Source organism: Pimephales promelas, chromosome 5 (genome assembly GCF_988280905.1).
Source record: "Pimephales promelas chromosome 5, fPimPro1.hap1.1, whole genome shotgun sequence".
Lineage (NCBI taxonomy): Eukaryota > Metazoa > Chordata > Actinopteri > Cypriniformes > Leuciscidae > Pimephales > Pimephales promelas.
The window spans coordinates 2789359-2811227 of record NC_142773.1 but is presented as its reverse complement, the minus strand read 5'-3'; the positions used below and the strand labels follow the sequence as shown (position 1 = coordinate 2811227).

Here is a 21869-nt window from a genome sequence, read left to right as displayed (position 1 = left end):
AGCCAAAGAGGGACATACCCGTTAATTCAAGCTTCACCTTCCGCATTTACGTTTGAAGGAGTTAAAACGAAATCGGAATTGAGAGGAACAGAATCTAATATTCACTGGATGGTCATATATCTTTTCACTGCTAGATGGGGGTAAAAATCACACAGTGTAGCTTTAACCTATTTCATCATAAACAATCTTAAAACAGGGCTTTAAGTGTAAAATACTGAACTTGTCCTTTAAATACTTTTTGCAATCTCCTTTTGACAAGATAACAGCTCTGAGCCTTCTCCTATAATTGAGTCTTCCACCTGATGAGTTTGGAGAACACCTGACAGGAGATCATACAGAACCTCTCCAGATCCTGCAGATTCCCAGATCCATGCTGGCGCTTCTTCAGTTCATCACTCATCTTCTATAGGGTTCAGGTCAGAGACTGGGACGGTTATGGCAGAAGCTTTGTTTTGTGCTCAGAGACTTTGATTTTGAGATTGTTTTGGATCATTGTCCTCATGGAAGATCGAACCACGGCCCATTATGAGATTTCTAGCAGAGGCCGTCGGATTTTGATTTTTTTTTTTATCTGTTGATCTTTGCTATAATCCATGATGCCATGTATCTGAACAAGAAGTCCAGGACCTCCAGCAGAAAATTAGGCCCACATCATTAAAGATCCATTGGTACATCTAACCGTTGGCATGGGGTACTTTTCATCCCTGTTTCCACCAAACCCATCTCATGTGTTTGCTGCCAAAAACCTTTTTTTTTAGTTTCATCTTCTGCCCACTGAACCAGGTCCTGTTTGAAGGTCCAGTCGTGTCTGACAACTGAATTTGTTTTTGGATGATCGAGGATTTTTCTTGAAACCTTCCCAAACAACATGTGGAGATGTAGGGGTTGGGTGATTTTTTTTTTTTTTTTTTTTTTTTTGTACCCCAAGACTCATCTAATCTCTGCAATTCTCCATCTATGATCCTCTGAGAGTCTTTGGCCACTCAAATGCTCCTCCTCACCGTGCATTAGGACGACATAGACACACATCCTCTTCCTGGCAGATTCATCATCTTTGGTTGATTTGAACTTCTTAATTATTGCCCTGAAGGTGGAAATGTGAATTTGCAATGCTATTTTCTTACAGCCACTTTCTATTTTGTGAAGCTCAACAATCTTTTGCTGCACATCAGAACTATATTCTTTGCTTTTACTCATTGTGATGGATGACTAAGGGAATTTGGTCTTTGTGTTTCCTCATTTTTAAACTCGTGTGAAACAGGAAGTCATAGCTGGACAATTGTATGCTCCTAGTCATCCTGGGGTGCCAATAAATTAAAATATTAATGGGGTTATACTTCAGATATATTTTACTCAGGGGGTACCAATAATTGTGCAGCCCCCACCCATCCACCCATCTCTTTCAATTCTTTTACTTCAATGAAAGATTAGATTCTTGCAATTTTTTTAATGAAATATCAAAAGGATAAACAGTGCAGATTTATTTTTTTTATAAATCTGCCTAAAATTACTGAATGAAATATCAGCCCAGGATGAGGAATACGACTGTGTAGCATTAGGGGTGTGATGGACACGATCTACTCCATCTCTGTGTAGATGTAGTCTTTGACACAAACTTGATTCTCTCAGTTTTTTGTTTAAAATGTTGCTTTTTTATGCATATGCATATATTTTTTACACATTTAACTGTTGATGAAAAAACAGAGGTTCTGTTCTGTTTTTTATATATTGCATTTTCAAATATGCATACAACTAAATAATCTGGGGGCCATGAGACTTTTGTGAAAAGGATCAAAAAGACTGCCACTGGCTGGCAACACTTGCTGGGAAAGAGTTCATTTGTAATATTTTATATTGTTACTGTTTCAAAACAAATACAGCCTTGGTTCGCATAAGAAAGTTCAAAAACATTACAAATGTATAATTTCTAACTTTTGACTAGTAGTGTACAATACAGTGTATATGCTGTACATACTGTATAACGTATAAATGCCCATCAACTTTTGAAGGTTAAGAAACTGCAGACTGATCTAACCAGATTGGCAGTGACATAAGTGACATCAACGGGATTAATCTTAATCTAGTGTAATCCTCGATGTCTAAGTCACCCGTGACTAGTTCAAGCGTGCTGTGTGATCACTTAAACCCCCAACCCTTATCTTCAGGCTCCTCTTTTAAAGGGGACATGGCAATCTTTCTGGCATCCTTGACTCCTATTGCAGGGAAAAACTCAAATATGGTATAATATGGTCTAATGTTCATTGCTGCTTATGGTTTCATTGCTGAATTAAATGAATATTATATGTAGCACATTATTTTGTCGATTATTTCGAGATCAACAGTGGTGTTTTGTGAAGTCAGGAAACAAAGTTGGTCACATAATATGTACTTTTGTTTGCATCCCTGTGGCACATCACTCCAGAGGGATGAACAGCTAAAAACTGCAAGAATTAAAGGCGACCTATTATACCCCTTTTTACAAGATGTCGCCAAATATAAGGCCGTGTGTCCACCAAAGCGTTTTTCCACGCGCCTGGCGTATGTTTTCAATTGTTTTCAATGGGAGTGCTGCGTTTTTAAACGCCATGAGCGTACCGTTTTTTTTTTTTTCACACTGAAGTGCCGAGCGCCCAGTGTTTTTACTGGTCGCTGGGAGTTGAAAAATTTTCAACTTTGGATAAAACACAGCGCTCATCACTGTCACTTTTTTCAGCTGGCTAAAAACGCTTTGGTGGACACACGGCCTAAGTCTCTGATGCGTGTTCAGAGAACTTCACAGAATGTGTCTGACGTTTCAGCTCAAAATACCCTACAGATCATTGTCCCTCTTTGAGTGTGAGCAAAAACACGCCGTTTTTGTGTGTCCCTTTATATGCAAATGAACTGCTGCGCCCGGCCCCCTTTCCAGAAGGGGGCGGAGCATTTACAGCTTGTGCCTCGGATACTCCGGCAGCAACCAAACTGGAGAATCTAACGCAGCCAAAATGTCCGAAATTGTCAGTAGCGGTGTTGAATCTTACATGTTCGAACCGGTGTCGGACATGATGATAGAGACACTCTGTACGTTTCCGAATGGTTAGTGGATCCATTTATGTAGTTGTTGTGGAGTTGATTTAACTCATCGACTAGCATTTACCGTCATGTTAATCGAAAAATCTTTTAGAAGCAACTTTTTTTTTACAAATCCAGCATTGAACTGACCCTTGTTTGTGATGCAGTCTGGCATAAAATGATTTGCCCAAATATATGGGCAAACACTTTAACAGCGTTCTTAAAAGGTTAGTTCACTCAAAAATGAAAATTCTGTCAGTATTTACTCACCCTCATGTTGTTCCAACCCCGTAAGACCTTCGTTCATCTTCTGAACACAAATTAAGATATTTAAGATATTAAGATCACTCCTGCATACTAGTCCATAGGCTTCGTGAGGGAATGACTTGCTGTCCTCAAAGTCATTAAAGACATCGTTAAAATAGTCCAAGTGACTACAGGGGCTCAATCTTAAGTTTATCAAACGACGAGAACACTTTTGTGCGCAAAAAAACAACAAAAATAACGACTTTATTTCAACTATTCGTTTATTTCTCCCTCTGCGCGAGTCAGGTTGCTAGTTTAATAGCGTAAGCTTCTGTTATTGTACGTCACACGCATCACACACATGACCAGCGTCGGCCAATAGTGAGCCTACGTGTGACGAAGCTCTACGCAATCACACTCTGTTAACTGACTAAAGGCCCATGGAGAAGGAAGTAAATAGTTGAAATAAAGTCGTCATTTTTGTTTGTTTTTGCGCACAAAAAGTATTCTCGTCATTTGATAAAGTTAAAATTGAGCCCCTGTAGTCACTTGGACTATTTTAACGATGTCTTTAATGACTTTGAGGACAGCAAGAGCCAGTCCCTCAAGAAGCCTATGGACTAGTATGCAGGAGCGATCTTAAAGGTGCCATCTAACATCATAAATCAAATCCTACTCCATATTCCATAACAGATGGGGGCAGTATACCTCCAAAAAATGACTTGTGCTCCTACCATCGCGCATGTTATTCAAATCATTTGACATGATAGTAAAAGGTTGGAAGACCGCAGTTTCACGTGGAACATTTGGAGATTTTTAGAGATCAGAGACTCAATGAACTAAACACTAGAGTGAACTAAACTAAACACTATGAATCTCAACACTAAATGATGAAGACCGCCTCATAGATCTCAAAAACAAGCTGGTGCATTTCGACGGTATGGGGAAATAAAAGCTTGGGCAATTATTTGAAGTTTATGGTATTCGTTTTGTTCATATTACACTTTTATTGTTAGTGAATTAATTTGACAGACAGCATTCGCTGATGTTGATCAAGCTAGCGCCGTGAATTCACCGTGAGACACACGCAATTGACACTTAGCAAGCAGGTTAGTTAAGCTCTCAGATTCTGTCAATTATATTACGCAATTCAAACAATAAATACCGTTTTGGCGCTTGTACATATTACACTACAGATCCCTAGAGCACGTGAACCGATCGTCTCTACTAGCTGGAAAAAGAACATGAACACTGTTGAAAGATACAGTATGCTACAACTTACCAAAATGTATTCCTCATGCATAATGTCGACCAATCATTTTTTGAACTCTTCCCTAAACTGAAATGTAGTAATTGGCTGTATTTCCACACGACTGACATCAGGTTCAAGTACACACAAGCCGGCGCGAGCGCGACTCACTCGTCTATTGCAGTTTGGCTGGTGCTAACGTTGCCCGTCCGCATACCGCCTCCCATGGCCGGAACTGGTATTACGATACCTGCCGGGCCGGGGCTAGTAATTTAGCATGCTAATTCAGGTTAATATCTCGGCAGCACTATAACTTGTCAGTTTTTTAATGACATCTTTGCACTTATTTCTTCTCATTCTTTTGATGCGTGTAGCTCATTTTTCGTATATTGTTACCTCAATTATTACATATGGCACCTTTAATATCTTAAATATCTTAATTTGTGTTCCGAAGATGAACGAAGGTCTTACAGGGTTGGAACAACATGAGGGTGAGTAAATACTGACAGAATTTTCATTTTTGGGTGAACTAACCCTTTAAGCACAGTTCCTTCATTAATGAAACTCAACCAGTGAGACCTCAGTGGCTCAGATGCTATGGGGTCTGTGGAGACTCTTATGTTTTTTTTGGTACATCCAGTAACAGAACATTTGTAATGTTTTTTTATTTTATTTTTGGGTGACATTGCATATCTCCAGCTGCTACAGTGAGGAAATGGCGACTGCTGCGTCCCACTCAGGGCGGGATCTATGCTAATAGGCAGATCGTCATCAGTCATGGGCGGGACTTATGTAAGAGTTGAGGGAAATGTGGAACTGCTCGTTCGGAGAGACTATTTATGATTTATTGCGATTATAAAAAAATAGGAGTGGGTGGATTTTCACCATTATAGGCTGGTTGTTTACACACATTATGGACACACCTTATAAAAGTGAATGTTGCATAATAGATCCCCTTTAAATGAATATCCCTGCTGAGAAATCACTCTGACTTAACCAAGCCTTAATCTCTGTCTCTGGACTCATTGCTAGGTCTCTGTCATAATAGTTTATCAAAACGATCCTTTAAATGTTCCTGAGCAGCAAATCAGCATGTTAGACTGATTTCTGAAGGATCATGTGACCCTGAAGACTGGAGCAATGATGCTGAAAACTCAGCTTTGAACATGGGAATAAATTACATTTTATAATATACTACAATAAGCTAAAATTGTAATGTTAGTTTGTGATATTACTGTTTGTACTCTATTTTTGACTCAATAAAATTAGCCGTGGTGAACAGAATAGACTTCTTTCAAAAATGTGTGCGTCTGTGTGTGTGTGTGTGTGTATATATATATATATATATATATACTGTACAAAAAACCCACGACATAGTCTTCACTGTGTACATTAAATAGGCTATACATTTATTCTTATTAAATTTGCAAAAACAATTAAGATTGATTGATTAACATTAATGGCACAGATAGCAGCAGATATATTAGGCAGCTGTCACTTTAAGACCGAATGCACTGATTTAATATACTGATACACAAGCGCTTCCTTTCTTAACTGTTTATGTTCACCGAAGACATAAATGACTGTTTGTGAGGATACTCACAAGGTATGCCAAAAGACAGGCATTTTGTCTTTTTTTTCGCTAAAATGAACTCGAACGAGCAGCGTTTTTATGTGCATGTGGTGCACGTTTCAGGTGTGTTCGCTCAGAAACGTCTCTAACACAAGAGCGCACAACGAAATGTGTCCTCTTTTGCTGTGTATTGGTTTAAAATCCTTTTTTTAACCACAAGGCTAACGTGAGCATAGCCACGATGGAGACGATAGTCCAATATCCCTACAGTTTGACACATTTCTGCTGGTATATTGCCAATGCCCACACCTAATAAAATCAAACACATTTGCAAACAATAGATTGCCGAAGTTACGACGTCACTCTGTAGGCCAAAACGCGGAAGTGAGTTAGCATTTAACACTACCGGTTCCCTTGCTCTAAAGCCTATGGGATTTTTGAATGGGTTTTTGCTAAATGGTCTGAAATAATGTCTGGGGTGAACAGAGCCTCTGAATATTTTCACGTTTTGATCTATGACACAGAACACACAGTTATAACCTGCTTGTGTTTTTTTAAACTTTATTGTGTCTGCTTGTGTTTTTAAAAAACTTAATAAAGGCTTCAAAATGTATACATGTTGGATTAACTTGTAAAGATTATATTGATAGACAAAACGTGTAAGGGTCACAACTCTTTGTTGAACACAGATCTTATTTTTTGCAGTTTAGCAAAAGTCAATGGGGAAAATGCATAGCTTTTCGATCGAGGGAACCCACGTGCCGCTAGCTTCCGATTTGTTCTACAAAGTGACGTTATCACTTCGGCACTCTATATTGCAATACTTTAGCAAAAAAGCAGCCTTGCTTGTGTTTTTTTTTTTGTATTTTTTTTTTATTTGTTTGTGATTTTTATGTGTCTACTTTTGTTTTGTGCAGCACTTTGGTCGATGCTATCGTTATTTAATAATAGCTTTAATATTTGTAGTGGCTGTGCTTTGAAGATGATCAATTTCAAGACTAGTTTTTAGCATGCTTACAATGTGTTTATTATGTTAACAGACCGAGGTCACCTACGCTAGAGGTTCTGCTATCAGAGAACACTGCAAATTCATTCATTTCATTGATGATTTGCCTAAACAAAAGGATGCAAAAACAGTTATCGTCTAGACTCTAGTCTGTGAAAGTGATAAATGATGATTATATGCAGCACAACTACCGATCAGAAGATACAAAATACACATTCCACTGAAGTAATCTTTTTTTTTGTTTGTTTCATTTCAGGACAGTTTGGATGCTCTGGTTTACGACCTTGATTTTCCGGCCCTGAGGAAAAACAAAAGCATCGATAACTTCTTAAATAGATGTAAGTATTTTGTCTGGAGCTTGTTCTAAACCGTTCGAGGCTGCTTAACTGCAAGCGGGGATTGTTTTTGGGTCAGTACTTTCAGTCAGACACTATTTTGTCTGTCCAAGTTTTCCCTCAACAAAAGGTCTTTGGGGACTGCATGGTGGTCACCCACATGTCATTATCTCTATTCTCTCTCTTCGTTACATTGGAGGCAAAACACTGAATGACAGGTTTTACTGCTCTAAGTAGTAAACTTTAATATTATTTGTGCTACGGACACGAACAGCATCACATATTGTGCAATTACTCTTACAGAGACCTTAGAAATGATAAACAGGCTAAATTTAACATAGACTCACTTATCTGAGATGTAGAATGTCATAGAGACACGGGTTCTTTGGACTCGGGCCAGTAACCAATCACCCGGAACAACCTAGCTACTACAATGGATCCTTTTTACATTTCCATGTTTGGAACCCAGAAGTAAACTATAGAAGAGTTAATGAGAAAATAAGAGATCATTGCAAATATAATCCCTGTTTGCTCCAAAACAAAACGAAAAGCAACAGCATTGCATTGGGGATTCATGCTGCCACTCATCTATGGGGGACGTGATTTCATTTACTATGACTGGATTGCTCATAAAATTGTGGTTCAGATTTGATTGGTTCAAGCCAAACAGCCAAAATCTTACCACTAAAGTCACTGTTTTTTTCAGTCACACAGGATTAGTTTCTATTATATATCTATGCCAATGAATTGTAACATTTATTGTCTATTCAAGCCGGATAAACAAAGTAACAATGTATGAAATCGTTTTAATATGTAGGTAAAATTCCCAACTTTAAACAAATGGCCAATTACATGCTTATGTCTGCATTGGAAGAATGTACACGGAGAATTCAGATGTAAATGGTGACACGTTACGTAATGTTTTCTCATTAAAATCAGATAATTTCACATTAAATAGAATCTGTTTTTATATAAGGTCCTGTAAAATTATAGGCACGGCACAATATGTAAGAGTTTTGGATTCAAATATCCAAAAACCACTAAAACGATGTTATATATTTTGTTGATTTGTGTAGTTACATTATTCCAAGTGTTTCTAAGAATGTTTAAATCCAGATAAATAACCAGTTTTAGCCAATACACCAAAGACGCTTTAATATATGATGTTTTATTTGACAGCTGAGCAACTGTTGATGGATACGTCCATCGACAGAAAATCTGAAATCATTGAAATCTTGTTTTCTTGATTTACCGCGAGTAAATTCACCATACCTGATATCGCTCCAGCTTCCTGCCGTGTACAACAATTGTCTCATAGAGTAGCCGCCAAGCGAACGCACAGAGTTAGCATTATAACAACTTTCATCACTCTCAAATGTATCTAATATTAAAACAGCGCTGCATTACCACAGTTTGCGGGATAACAAAAGCTCCATTGCTCTCGTCCCTCATTAGCAATCGCTCCAGCGGCCTCGTTCCACTCCAACGGCTTTTGTAACGGTAATAATTCTTAATAAAAAAGACCAGTCATCCATGAATAAGATTTCTGCCCGAGTGCCATCGTATTCTCCACCGACTGTTAAGACAACAACTCCCACGATTCAGCGAAATCCAGGCATCATCAAACTACGCCTTTGTTTAGAATAATACGACCTCTAGCGGCGAAAAATTACATATTGTGCCTTTAACTCTCCTTTATTAATAATTAATTTAAAGTAAGATGCCCAAACAGGTTTACAAATACATTAACCATAAATGTGTGTCAATTCACATTATACATTTACATTTCTTTACTATTATTTAAACGCTTTGTAATGAGACACATGTGCAAGTGCGCAGTTGCCCTATTTGTTTTGACGTTTTCAAACTTGAACGAATCGTTAAATTGAATGAATGTGTTTCAAATTGTATTGTGTCTCTCCTGTATTTTAAAATCGGTTGTCTGCCCCTCTGCCTCTTCCATGCGTACTTTTGACTCAAGTAAGAAAAGAATGGCTCTTGCCCTGCGATGACTAAATCGGTGTGAAGGTTACCCGTCCGCTAAGAAAGCAGAACTGTTAGATAAATCCCTCAGTGCTACACAAACTCACCTAAGTGGATTCCTTTTCACTTCCTCCTACAGCGAGGTTGTTTAATAATTCCTCCCTCGCGTTTGTTAATGGACTCTTAACAATATGCAGATGCTTGTCTAAAGGCACAGCCAGAAGTGCTTATGATTAAATGGTTTATGATTGGAGGGGGGAGATCTACAGGACTATATTAGAACTTACTCTTGCTGCTTTTCCAACATTGTGACTAGGGTTGGGCAACGATTAATCGCGATTAATCGCATCCAAAATAAAAGTTTGTTTTTACATAATATATGTTTGTGTACTGTGTATAATTAATTTGTAAATATAAATACCCACACATGCATGTATACATTTAAGAAATATGTTTATGTATATATTTTATATATATTTATTCACAATTAATATTATATATAAATATAAATATTTGATATATTAATAACAAATTTTTCTTAAATATATACATGCATGTGTGGGTATTTATAAATACAAATTAATTATACACATTACACAAACATATATTATGTAAACACAAACTTTTATTTTGGATGCGATTAATCGCGATTAATCGTTGCCCATCCCTAATTGTGACGAACAATTCTTGTGGCAAAACGTGCCATTCGGTGTCGAGCTGGACCAACTGACAGCCGATGCAAACACTGAGAGAGTGCGCTACGGTTAGGTAGTCCAGCTTTAGGACTGTGATTTGCTCTACTGAAGCACAGAAATGATACGGCCTGTGATGCAAAACAGAAAGGTGGCAAGCGGTGTAGAATTAAAGGGATAGCTCACTCATAAATTCTGTCATTAATTTCTCTCTCTCAACCCGAAAGACTTTCATTCATCTTCAGAACACAAATGAAGATCTTTTTGATCAAATCTGAGAGCTTTCTTTCCCGAGTCCATCGACTGCTTATGTTACTACCACTTTCAAGGTCAAGAAAGGAAGTAAAGACATCATTGAAGAAATCCATGCGACTCCAGTGGTTTAACCTTTATGAAGCGACACGAGTGCTTTGTGCAAAAAACATTAATTCACAAAATATGAATCTCCAAAGCGCTTTATAAAAACGTCCCTTTTTATGCAGCTCTGGGTTATATAGTTTATGTATGTGTGTGTTTGTTTCTAGATAAGGACACGATCAGCAAGATTCGGGAACTGCGTATGAGAGCAGAGGACTATGAAGTGGTAAAGGTCATAGGAAGAGGGGCGTTTGGAGAAGTTCAACTGGTAAGTGTATCTCGTATTGTCGTCTTTTATTGTCGACCGATATTGTTTTGTTTTTTTAAATGGCCGATATCTTCGAGAACAGAATGGCCGACATAAAGCCGATATATTTTTTTTTTAATTCATTTTTAAAAAGAATCTTTAAACTAAACGCTTACTTTAGATGGCAACTTCTTGATCCCTATTAGTCTCACAAATAAAGAAATAGTTTGGAAAAATTTGAATAAAAAGCAAGTAATGTGGTTATTTTGTGTACATTGGGAATCCTTTTTTTTTTAAATAAAGACTTATTGCACATAGTAGTGCTGGGCGATATAGCGGTTCATACCAAATACCGGTGTTTATTTTTGTTATGATATGAATTTTTAATTTACCGCAATACTCACTAAAATAATTATACACAGTATACACGTATATTATTTAAACACAAACTTTCATTTTGGATGCGATTAATCGTTTCACAGCCCTACTTGTTTGTACACTTGAATAACTTAAATATTAACATAAACCTTAAATTGATATTTTAGTATCATTTTTTTTTTAAGTTTCGCTAATAAAATTGAAATTTTTTATTTTGCAAATCGTCTGCACTAATCTACTAGTGTAAATAATCACGGTTCATCTGTCAGTATTTACTTTTAACCCTTAAGTACATTACAAAACAAGTACTTTTACTGGAGTAATATTTTATCAGGGAAGCTATTTGTTCTTTTACTTTATTCATGAACTGCTTCGTCCACCATTGACAGAAAAATAGTGGCACTGCTAGAATCCAGATTCCCGCTCACACTGCCCAGCTCTTCTACATGTACAGTTTGTTTTTGCCTTACATTTTTAACTTTCCGTCTGTGTGAATACAGTATAAGTCATACGAGTGTTATTTTCTCACACGAGTGTTTCCTTTAGTTTGTCATAGTTCAGTGAAGGTAAAGTAAATAGCAAGCTCTATTCATTCATGTTCCCTGTCTTCCTGTTCTGTAGGTTAGGCACAAAGCCACGAGGAAAGTGTACGCCATGAAGCTGCTCAGCAAGTTTGAGATGATCAAGAGGTCGGACTCGGCTTTCTTCTGGGAAGAGAGAGATATTATGGCCTTTGCCAATAGTAATTGGGTAGTACAGGTATGAATCAAATGATTAATTATGATTATTAATCATAATCAGCTGTGTGATTTGTCTTGAATGTGGGTGGATGTCCAGTTGATATAAAAACAGATTTAAATAGATTATATTCAGGTTATGTACGCGCTTCGTTAAATATAACATGCTCAAGAAGCCTTCAAAGCGGCTATGAATGCTGGAGCTATAAACAATGTCCATCGCATATGCAGATTGTTTTCGAAAAGCTTTTTTTCTTCCCATTAAAATTAGGGCATTTAAAAGAGTAGTTCACAAAATCTTTTGCTGATAATTTACTCACCCCCATGTCATCCAAGATGTCCATGTCTTTCTTTCTTCAGTCGAAAAGAAATTAAGGTTTTTGATGAAAACATTCCAGCATTTTTCTTTTTCCGAGTCATTTGGTTCATTCAACGAACGAATTGACTCAGAAAAAGATTCATTCATTTTGATGAACGAGTTTGAACAGGAGAGTCACAAACGTGCGTCACAGAACAGAGCAAGGCGAGCATTTGAGCTTATAAAACTTAAACTTTCATATTTATTTTTTAAATGAGCGTTCGTTTCGCTTGATAAGACCCTTGTTTATCGTCTGGAATCATTTAAAGCCCTTTGAACAGTTTGTACTGACACTCTCTTTTGGACCTTGAACCGTTTGGTTCCCAGTGAAGTCCATTATATGGAGAAAATTCTGGAATGTTTTCATCAAAAAGCTTAATTTATTTTCACCCGAAGAAAGAATGACATGAACATCTCGGATGACATGGGGGTGAGTAAATTATCAGCAAAAGTTTTTTCAAAAGTGAACCACTCCTTTAAGTTGAATAAAATGGCAAATAATAAAAATAGCTAGCTAGGTTAGCTGATTAGCTTAAAAGTGCATAGACATCGCCGGCAGCTCGTATGTCTGCTAACACTTTCTCCCACGAGCGGATACGATCAGACCTGTTTTCTTCTTGCTTTATGTGACCCTCAGCATAAAGCTTATTATTTGTGTTGCCTTTGATCATGTTAAGTTTTTTTTTTTGTTAATGCTTTCATTAAACATATTGTAGTGGTGCACGATATATCGGCCGCCGATATAACATTGGCCGATGTGGTCAATTTTTAACACATGGATATCGTTCCGATGTCAAAAAAGGGCCGATGTGAACAGGCCGATAATCATTCCTGTGTGCTTGACGTGTGTGTAGATGTGAGTGTGGGAGCGGGGATGTTTGTTTTTGCACGAGCGCAAGTCCTGTCAGTTTAAACATCAAGAGCAAGAAGAAATACACCTTACTAAGACCTATTTTTGTCCCGCCAAAGCCTTATTTGACCCGTGAGCGACTGCTGCGCTTGTTTAACTGAGAGAACGAGCAGAGAGAGTGAAAGCCCTGGTCGCACATGCGTCGTCTTCAAACTGTCTTGCTCTCTCTCCCTCAGTCACGCATATTAATGAATTGAGTTGACTGAATATCAAGAGAATACACGATGGTAAAAGGCTGGAAAACCAAAGTTCTTTTTTCTGAACTAATGTTACCGCTGGTTGTGAATTGTGCTAAAATAACGTTGCCTTATCTTTAGAATATGAAAATGTGTCAGTCACCAGTAAGGCTGTTAAATAAAAATTAGAATTTCGAATATTTGTCAAATAAAAAAAAACCCCGGCACATTCGAAAATGCCTACTTTGGGAAGAATCCTTGTCTGAAGTGAACATACACATTTGAGATGTTTATTAAGATGTATGATTTTTTTTTTTATGTCATCCAGCTGTTTTATGCATTCCAAGACAACCGCTACCTCTACATGGTGATGGAGTATATGCCAGGCGGAGACCTGGTCAACCTCATGAGCAACTATGATGTGCCTGAGAAGTGGGCACGCTTCTACACCGCCGAGGTCGTGCTGGCACTGGACGGCATCCACTCCATGGGCTTCATTCACAGGTCTCTCACACACATCAAACCGCACTTTCACTTTTTTCTAGTGTGCTTGCTTGAACTTTTGAAGATAACCAATATGCCTATGTTAACATTCGTCATAGGGACGTGAAGCCTGACAACATGTTGCTAGACAAGGCTGGCCACTTGAAGCTGGCAGACTTTGGGACCTGCATGAAAATGAACAAGGTACGAGAGATGTGCGAAACTACACATTTTCTTAAAAGTCACATGTGTGTGTGTATAAATAATTGTCTCGAAACAAATGTTTTTGTGAAGCATCTGATTGTACCTTTTTAGGACGGCACAGTACAGTATATTCCCACAATACTACTGTAGTAGAGGTTAAAGGTGTTGTCCTGGGGTGATATTCGACAAGTTCAATTAAACCATCAAAATATGAGGATTAATCTATTTTAAATATGAAGGAAAAACAAAACACTAAACTCGGTTAAGATATTTGTCTAACAGGCAAACCACAGCTAAAGGAAAACTGCAGAGAACAACAAAAACCTTGCAGGAAAACACATACATTGACTACTACATAATCAGTTATTAATATTTTGTTGATTCTCTCTTGTGTTTTTGCATGACAGCCTGACTATAATTTGGCATGTTTCATTGCAATCTCACAAATAAAACAGTTTGCTACAAGCACAACTATGCAATACGCTTAATATCTTTAACTCATTTTTAATAATATTTAAAAATATTATGATAGACTACTGTATGATAGAATTTCTCCTGATATATTGTAAATCACACTGTGGACGAATCGTATTTGGGGAAATTACATCAATTATATCCCCATTCTTGAAGTTCAGTGGAAATTAAGACATTTAACAATTGAAATTCAACAATTGCATAAAGGGAAAACAAAACTATTCACATTTATAACGTAACTAGTCAGTTATGAAGTTTACTGCATTTGATATACAGACGAAAGTAAGAATAATTGGCATTCATCATCATTCAATAAAAAATTGTTTAGCTTGTCTACTTAGATATGACTCAAGAATAACCCACCATCATAGTTATCAATACAACTGTATATAAACATTTCAAAAAATGTATATTATCCTTTAGATAATACTGGATGAAATCACAGCGTTCTGCCTCACAGAGCAGTAAATGTTGTTTACAGCAATCCACTAAAAAATATTACAAATCAAAACAATAATTAAAAAAATATCTACAAAAATGAGCAAATCAGTTGGTGAATGACATCCTGAACCATTCCTGCAAAGTACTTACATTTACATTTATTCATTTAGCGGATGCTTTTATACAAAGTGACTTACGTTTGCTATATATGTCAGAGGTCGCACGCCTCTGGAGCAACTAGGGGTTAAGTGTCTTGCTCAGGGACACGTTGGTGTCTCACAGTGGATTCGAACCCGGATCTCACACCAAAGGCATGTGTCTTATCCACTGTGCCATCACCACCCCTTGAGTCACATTTACTGTTCTCTCAGTTCTGCTGTAGTCTCTTCTTTGCAGTGAACTCTGTTCTTTTCCTCCTCAGGATGGGATGGTACGATGTGACACAGCTGTGGGAACTCCAGACTATATTTCTCCAGAGGTACTGAAGTCGCAGGGAGGAGACGGCTACTATGGCCGAGAGTGTGACTGGTGGTCTGTGGGGGTCTTCCTCTACGAGATGCTCGTTGGTGAGTTTCGCGTCAGTCTCGCTTTTGCAGCTTTTGCCCATAGAATATCAGGCGAACTTTTATTTTTCATGAGTGTTAGTCAAGCTTTCTGTGCCATTGGGTCAGATTTGACGGTTGCAGTCAGTGGGGAATCTAAGAAAAACACTTTAGGTAAAAGAATTCATATTCAAAGGAGCAAATTTAGCTTAAGTGAATATGTTTGTGAATAGTATGTTATTCAGAACAGATTCAAGCAGCATAGCAAATGTCATGTGCTTGCGTTTTACTTTACTGTACTATACCGTATTATAGATGATTCCTCTGTTATGAACAGTTGGTTTGATTTGCATGGGAGCATTAAAGCGGTACTCCGATTCCCATACGTGGATTTATATGCTAAATATTGTCACAACATTAATATGCTATTGTTTTTTTTTTTTGCACATGACATGCAGAAAAAATATAGCCCAATATCAGAGTGTAGCGCCGTGCATGCAGTGTCCTGTAGCAAAAGCATGTGAAAAAACTACAAAGTTTGCTAGGCCAAAAAGACAGTTAATCACGTGATAAATAAAATTTATACCGTTAAAATGCATTTGCGTTAACGCCGTTAATAACGCGTTTAACTGACAGCCTTAATTAAAATGTTTATTAATTAAACGTTAGGATGTTGTATTCGTTTGTTTCTATTATTTAAAGGTACACTATGTACAGGTCCACCTTTTTTGGTTCAAAATGAACAAGATTTAAAGTCATTACATTATCAGTCCTTCTCCCAAAATGAATTATTGTCTTACCCTTACCACTCTGGTAAGTCTATTATTAGTATTTATATTTATACACGGGAAACTGCGTACATGCGTCTCGTCATATCCGTAAATGGAAAGAAGTTGCTCCGGCTACTTTGACGTGCGTTTGATGTGGGGTGGGAGAGATTATTGTCACAGCGAGTGAGAAAGCTCTGGGGAATCACGCGTTTTTACAAACGCCGAAACAAGGAGAGTCTGATGGCAAAAAGAAGAAAAACACAACAGAGTTTGTAATAAAACCAGAATCAACATTGGCTTGGCTTTTTATAGATGAACAAACTTTTATTTTGGATGTGATTAATCGCGATAAATCGTTTCACAGCCCTACAAACACTAACTAAATTTAGTTTTCGTATTTAGTTCCAGAGCATATTTGAGTTTACTCTTTGAAGAGCATTAAAGGTTAAGGTTTACCTTGTGGTTTTGAACACCTTAACACAATGGCCAATCAGAAGTGTTTAAAGGGATACTCCACTTTTTTTTGGAAATAGGCTCATTTTACAACTCCCCAGAGTTAAACAGTTGGGTTTTACCGTTTTCGAATCCATTCAGCCGATTTTCTGATATTTAGAAGAATATCAGTGAACAGACAGTTTCTGATCTCATTGACTTCCATAGTAGGAAAAAATATATACTATGGTAGTCAATGAGATTGATGATCCGCTGCTCAGAACAGAGTTTTATTGGAGGTTGAGCTCAGCGACCTCTCGTTATAATCAATGAAGCAGTGCAAACTCGTTGAAAACAACAGATTGTAGAGTAGTCAGCTTCAGTTATTATACCTAGAGTTTTCGCAGAAGATATTGACAGCTAAAGGGATTTTTAAAAGGAGTGTTCTTGATTTATGTATAAACTGGTAACTTGTATGATTGGATTAAATAACCAGGTTATAAGATATATATTGGTGAATCGGAGTACATAGTGTTTGTGCATGGACAGCTCATCAGAGAGACATGTTCTCTTATTATTCGTATTATTTTTGTCTTTTTACCGCGTCACGTTTCAAACTGCTTTGTTTAGAATCCTCATGTTGCAAATTACCATAAAAGTTGTCTATTAAAAGCTACTCTTCTGCATCAAGAGGAGAGGTCTTGACAGAAGCACAAAAGTAGCTGTTCATTCATTTTGGCTCCAGGTTCAATTCTTAGAAACTAAACTCGAAAGACGAAGACACATTCCTAAGAATGTGAGACTTGCCAACAGATCACAAAGATTGGCATAGAGGAAGCATTCAGAAGAATAAGTGTTGTGTGTTGTTCAATGTATCCTCAGGTGACACGCCATTCTACGCTGACTCTCTGGTGGGCACCTACAGCAAGATCATGAATCACAAGAATGCCCTGACCTTCCCCGAGGACAGCGACATCTCAAAGGATGCAAAAAACCTCATCTGTGCTTTCCTCACTGATAGGTTTGCATACAAAAAAAAATACTGTTAAACTACAAATAATATATATTATGTGTTTCCAGCACTGATCAGTTGCATATCAGGGGTTGAACGAAAGGATGTTGTCTCAAAACTCATCTCTCGCCAGGGAAGTGCGGTTAGGACGCAATGGAGTCGATGAAATCAAGCGACACGGTTTTTTCAAGAACGACCAGTGGGCATGGGAGAACATCAGAGAGAGTGAGTTGAGTTTCCGAAATTCCTTTTCCAAACTCGAACCATTTTGATTCTTGTCTTTTATCTTTGAAACCATCTACTGTATATACTAAGGTATGAAAGACATACCTGAAAGACATGACTTTAATTATATTGACCAAAACAACAACAACAACAGAATGCACACAGGTTGAAAGAACATGAGGGTTGAGTTGAGCTCTTCACTGACAGAGTTTCCTTTTTCAAATGCACTCTAATGCATGGTACAATCAAATAAAAAAGTAACCATCTAGACCAGGGGTGTCAAACTCAGTTCCATTAGAGTTCAGCTCCAACCCTAGATAAAAACACCTGAACCTGCTGGACTTCAGGATTACTTCAGAAACTTCCAGGCCGGTGTTTTGGAGCTGGTTGGAGATGCAGAGTTTGACGTGATCTAGACACCAAGGGCCAGATTTACAGAACAAGACAAATTAGCCAATCCAATCCAATAAAAGTGCCGATGGGAGTGGAAAGTTCTGCGCGTGATCTACTGACGACGTGCAAATTAAAGAACATTTATTGTATCATTTTCATATTGGCCAGTGCAATCTACCAAGAGCAGCGCAAATTAGCATCTGTTTAAGGGGCTGTTTTACATGACACCATTTTCAGCAAAAAAAAAACACGTTACATGACAACAGCGTTTTGGTTGCCTGAATACGCAAACTTTTGAAAACGGTCTCCATTTTAAACAACAAAAGCATAAAAGAAGACGATGATGTCTTGCACATGCGTGTTACGTGTTTAGTCTATAGTGTTTCATCGCCATCTAATGGCCTGGCAGTAAATACAGCGTTTTTAGTCGTTTTTCGCGGATCCGTGTGAATGGGGATTGTTTTGACAATTTTTTAAGTATGGGGAAAACTGTTTTAAGCATATCGATGACGTGTAAACATACCCTAAGACTTTGGTTTTTGGGGCGGTAAAGATTGGCGCAAATAGCAGTTAATTGACTAGCGCAGACCTTAGTAAATTACCTTGCATCATCATCAGAAATAGAAACTCTTACAAATGCATATGGATCAGCCGCAAAAATAACCCTGTCCGTGCCTTTTCAGCACAAATTTTTGTCTTTAGTCCTGACAGTAGTTTTTTTAATGCCAAAAAAAGGGTTTGACTTGAGTTTTAATGCAACCATCCAAAACACCTTAGCAACAACAAAGCAACTGCATAACAAGTCCACGGCAAACACTCACATTTCCTTTAGAAATAAACACGTGCGCAGTAGAATCCATTGCAATCTTAATATATACTAAGATATCTATTCACACCAAGTGTAAATAGCCTTGTTGGCAGAGGCTATTTACACAAACTCCACCCACAATTGTGTAACTGAGCCAGGCAAAATTACAAAAGAAATCCTGTTGGAGTGTATGAAATATTCGGCATGGATTGAGTGATTTACGTCAAACTTGAGCTGTAGGTCTGGTAATGATGGTTTGTCTCATGGATGTGCCTATTGTGAGCGAGTCACAGCCATAGTACCACCAACTTGCAGCGGGAAGTGTTATAAACAGAACAGTCACAAATACCACAGCCATATCCCCCTGTAGCCCAAGACTGGTCGCCCACTGAAGCTGAGCAGGGTTGAGCCGGGTCAGTATCTGGATGGGAGACTCCTGGGGAAACTCAGTTGCAGCTGGTTGAGGTGTTAGTGAGGCCAGTAGGGGGTGGTCACCCTGGGGTCTGTGTTGGTCCTAACGCCCCAGGACATTATACTGTACCAAGCACCGTGCTCCGGATGAGACAAACAAGGTCCTGACTCTCTGTGGTCACAAAAAAAAATCTCATGGCACTTCTCGTAAAAGAGTAGGGGTGTAACCCCGGTGTCGTGGCCAAATTTACTCCATTGGAATCGTATTCACCAGTTTCCGGCAATGTTTTTTTTTGTAATTTTGCTTAAAAAAAAATCTTCCTTTCATCAAACTTTACCTTCTGCATTTGTAGCATTCTTTGTTTGTTCTCATTAAAATGTACTACTTCATCGTTGCTTGTAGCGGCTGCTCCAGTGGTGCCGGAGTTAAGCAGTGACGTAGACACAAGCAACTTTGACGACATTGAGGAAGATCGAGGGGAGGAGGAGACATTCCCCATTCCTAAAGCGTTTGTAGGCAACCAGCTTCCGTTTGTGGGGTTCACCTACTACAGCAATAACCAGTGAGTACAGGAAGTCAGTGCTTAGATCCCAGGGGTTTGTGTTAGATTGGTAAAAGTGAGAAAAAAGGATTAATGATCTACTCCCATCATCAGGTTTCCTCGGGAATCACCTATAAAGAGTGACAAACGCAGCTCGACAAAGGAAGATAAGAGTCACGTAAGAACCTCTAAAAACAGTTTATTGCATTATAATAGTGAGTATGTGTCTTAAACTTTGAGGATGATTGATTGTGTTTTTCTGATCACTCAGTTGGAGAATCTTCAGAAGAGAATTTATCAGCTAGAAGAAAAACTTAACAGTGAGATGCAGCTGAGAGACGAGATGGAGCAGAAGTGCAGGTGTTTATCTGTCTGCTTGCACATACACCCAAATAACCTGATCCAACCATTCATCTGTCCATCTAAACCAATCTAACACCTCACCTCACCCACACCACACAACCATTCAAAACCTCCCAAACACCTTATCCATCCATCCATCCAGAACCAAACACCTCATCCATCCATCCATCCATCTAGAACCAAACACCTCATCCATCCATCCGTCCAGAACCAAACACCTCATCCATCCATCCATCCATCCATCTAGAACCAAACACCTCATCCATCCATCCATGTAGAACCAAACACCTCATCCATCCATCCATCCATCCAGAACCAAACACTTCACATCCATCCAGAACCAAACACCCTATCCAAAACAAATAAAACACCTTATCCAGTCATCCATCCAGAACCAAACACCTCATCCATCCATCCATCCATCCATCTAGAACCAAACACCTCATCCATCCATCCATCTAGAACCAAACACCTCATCCATCCATCCATCCATCCAGAACCAAACACCTCATCCATCCATCCAGAACTAATTAAACACCTCATCCATCCATCCAGAACCAAACACCTCATCCATCCATCCAGAACCAAACACCTCATCCATCCACCCAGAACTAATTCATCTATCCAGAACCAAACACCTCATCCATCCATCCAGAACTAATTAAACACCTCATCCATCTATCCAGAACCAAACACCTCATCCATCCATCCATCCACCCATCCAAAACCGAACACCATTTCAAAACAAACCAAACATTTCATACATCTATCCACCCAGAACCAAACACTTCACATCCATCCAGAACCAAACACCCTATCCAAAACAAATAAAACACCTCATCCATCCATCCATCCAGAACCAAACACCTCATCCATCCATCCATCCATCTATCCAGAACCAAACACCTCATCCATCCATCCATCCATCTAGAACCAAACACCTCATCCATCCATCCGTCCAGAACCAAACACCTCATCCATCCATCCATCCATCCATCTAGAACCAAACACCTCATCCATCCATCCATGTAGAACCAAACACCTCATCCATCCATCCATCCATCCAGAACCAAACACTTCACATCCATCCATCCATCCATCCAGAACCAAACACTTCACATCCATCCAGAACCAAACACCCTATCCAAAACAAATAAAACACCTTATCCAGTCATCCATCCAGAACCAAACACCTCATCCATCCATCCATCCATCCATCTAGAACCAAACACCTCATCCATCCATCCATCTAGAACCAAACACCTCATCCATCCATCCATCCATCCAGAACCAAACACCTCATCCATCCATCCAGAACTAATTAAACACCTCATCCATCCATCCAGAACCAAACACCTCATCCATCCATCCAGAACTAATTAAACACCTCATCCATCCATCCAGAACCAAACACCTCATCCATCCAGAACCAAACACCTCATCCATCCACCCAGAACTAATTCATCTATCC

At 38.5% G+C, this 21869-nt stretch overlaps 1 protein-coding gene across 2 annotated transcripts in view; it reads left to right on the top strand.

Moving 5' to 3' along the window:
- Positions 1-21869, top strand: part of rock1 (Rho-associated, coiled-coil containing protein kinase 1) — a 90948-nt gene that overhangs the window by 28234 nt on the left and 40845 nt on the right. For both annotated transcript variants that reach the window (XM_039657317.2, XM_039657316.2), the window contains exons 2-12: positions 7382-7463; positions 10660-10760; positions 11739-11876; positions 13627-13802; positions 13901-13985; positions 15322-15466; positions 17527-17665; positions 17790-17881; positions 19897-20056; positions 20150-20213; positions 20307-20395. In XM_039657317.2, the coding sequence (XP_039513251.2) occupies positions 7382-7463; positions 10660-10760; positions 11739-11876; positions 13627-13802; positions 13901-13985; positions 15322-15466; positions 17527-17665; positions 17790-17881; positions 19897-20056; positions 20150-20213; positions 20307-20395 (1271 nt within the window). The remainder of the gene's footprint in view (positions 1-7381; positions 7464-10659; positions 10761-11738; positions 11877-13626; positions 13803-13900; positions 13986-15321; positions 15467-17526; positions 17666-17789; positions 17882-19896; positions 20057-20149; positions 20214-20306; positions 20396-21869) is intronic.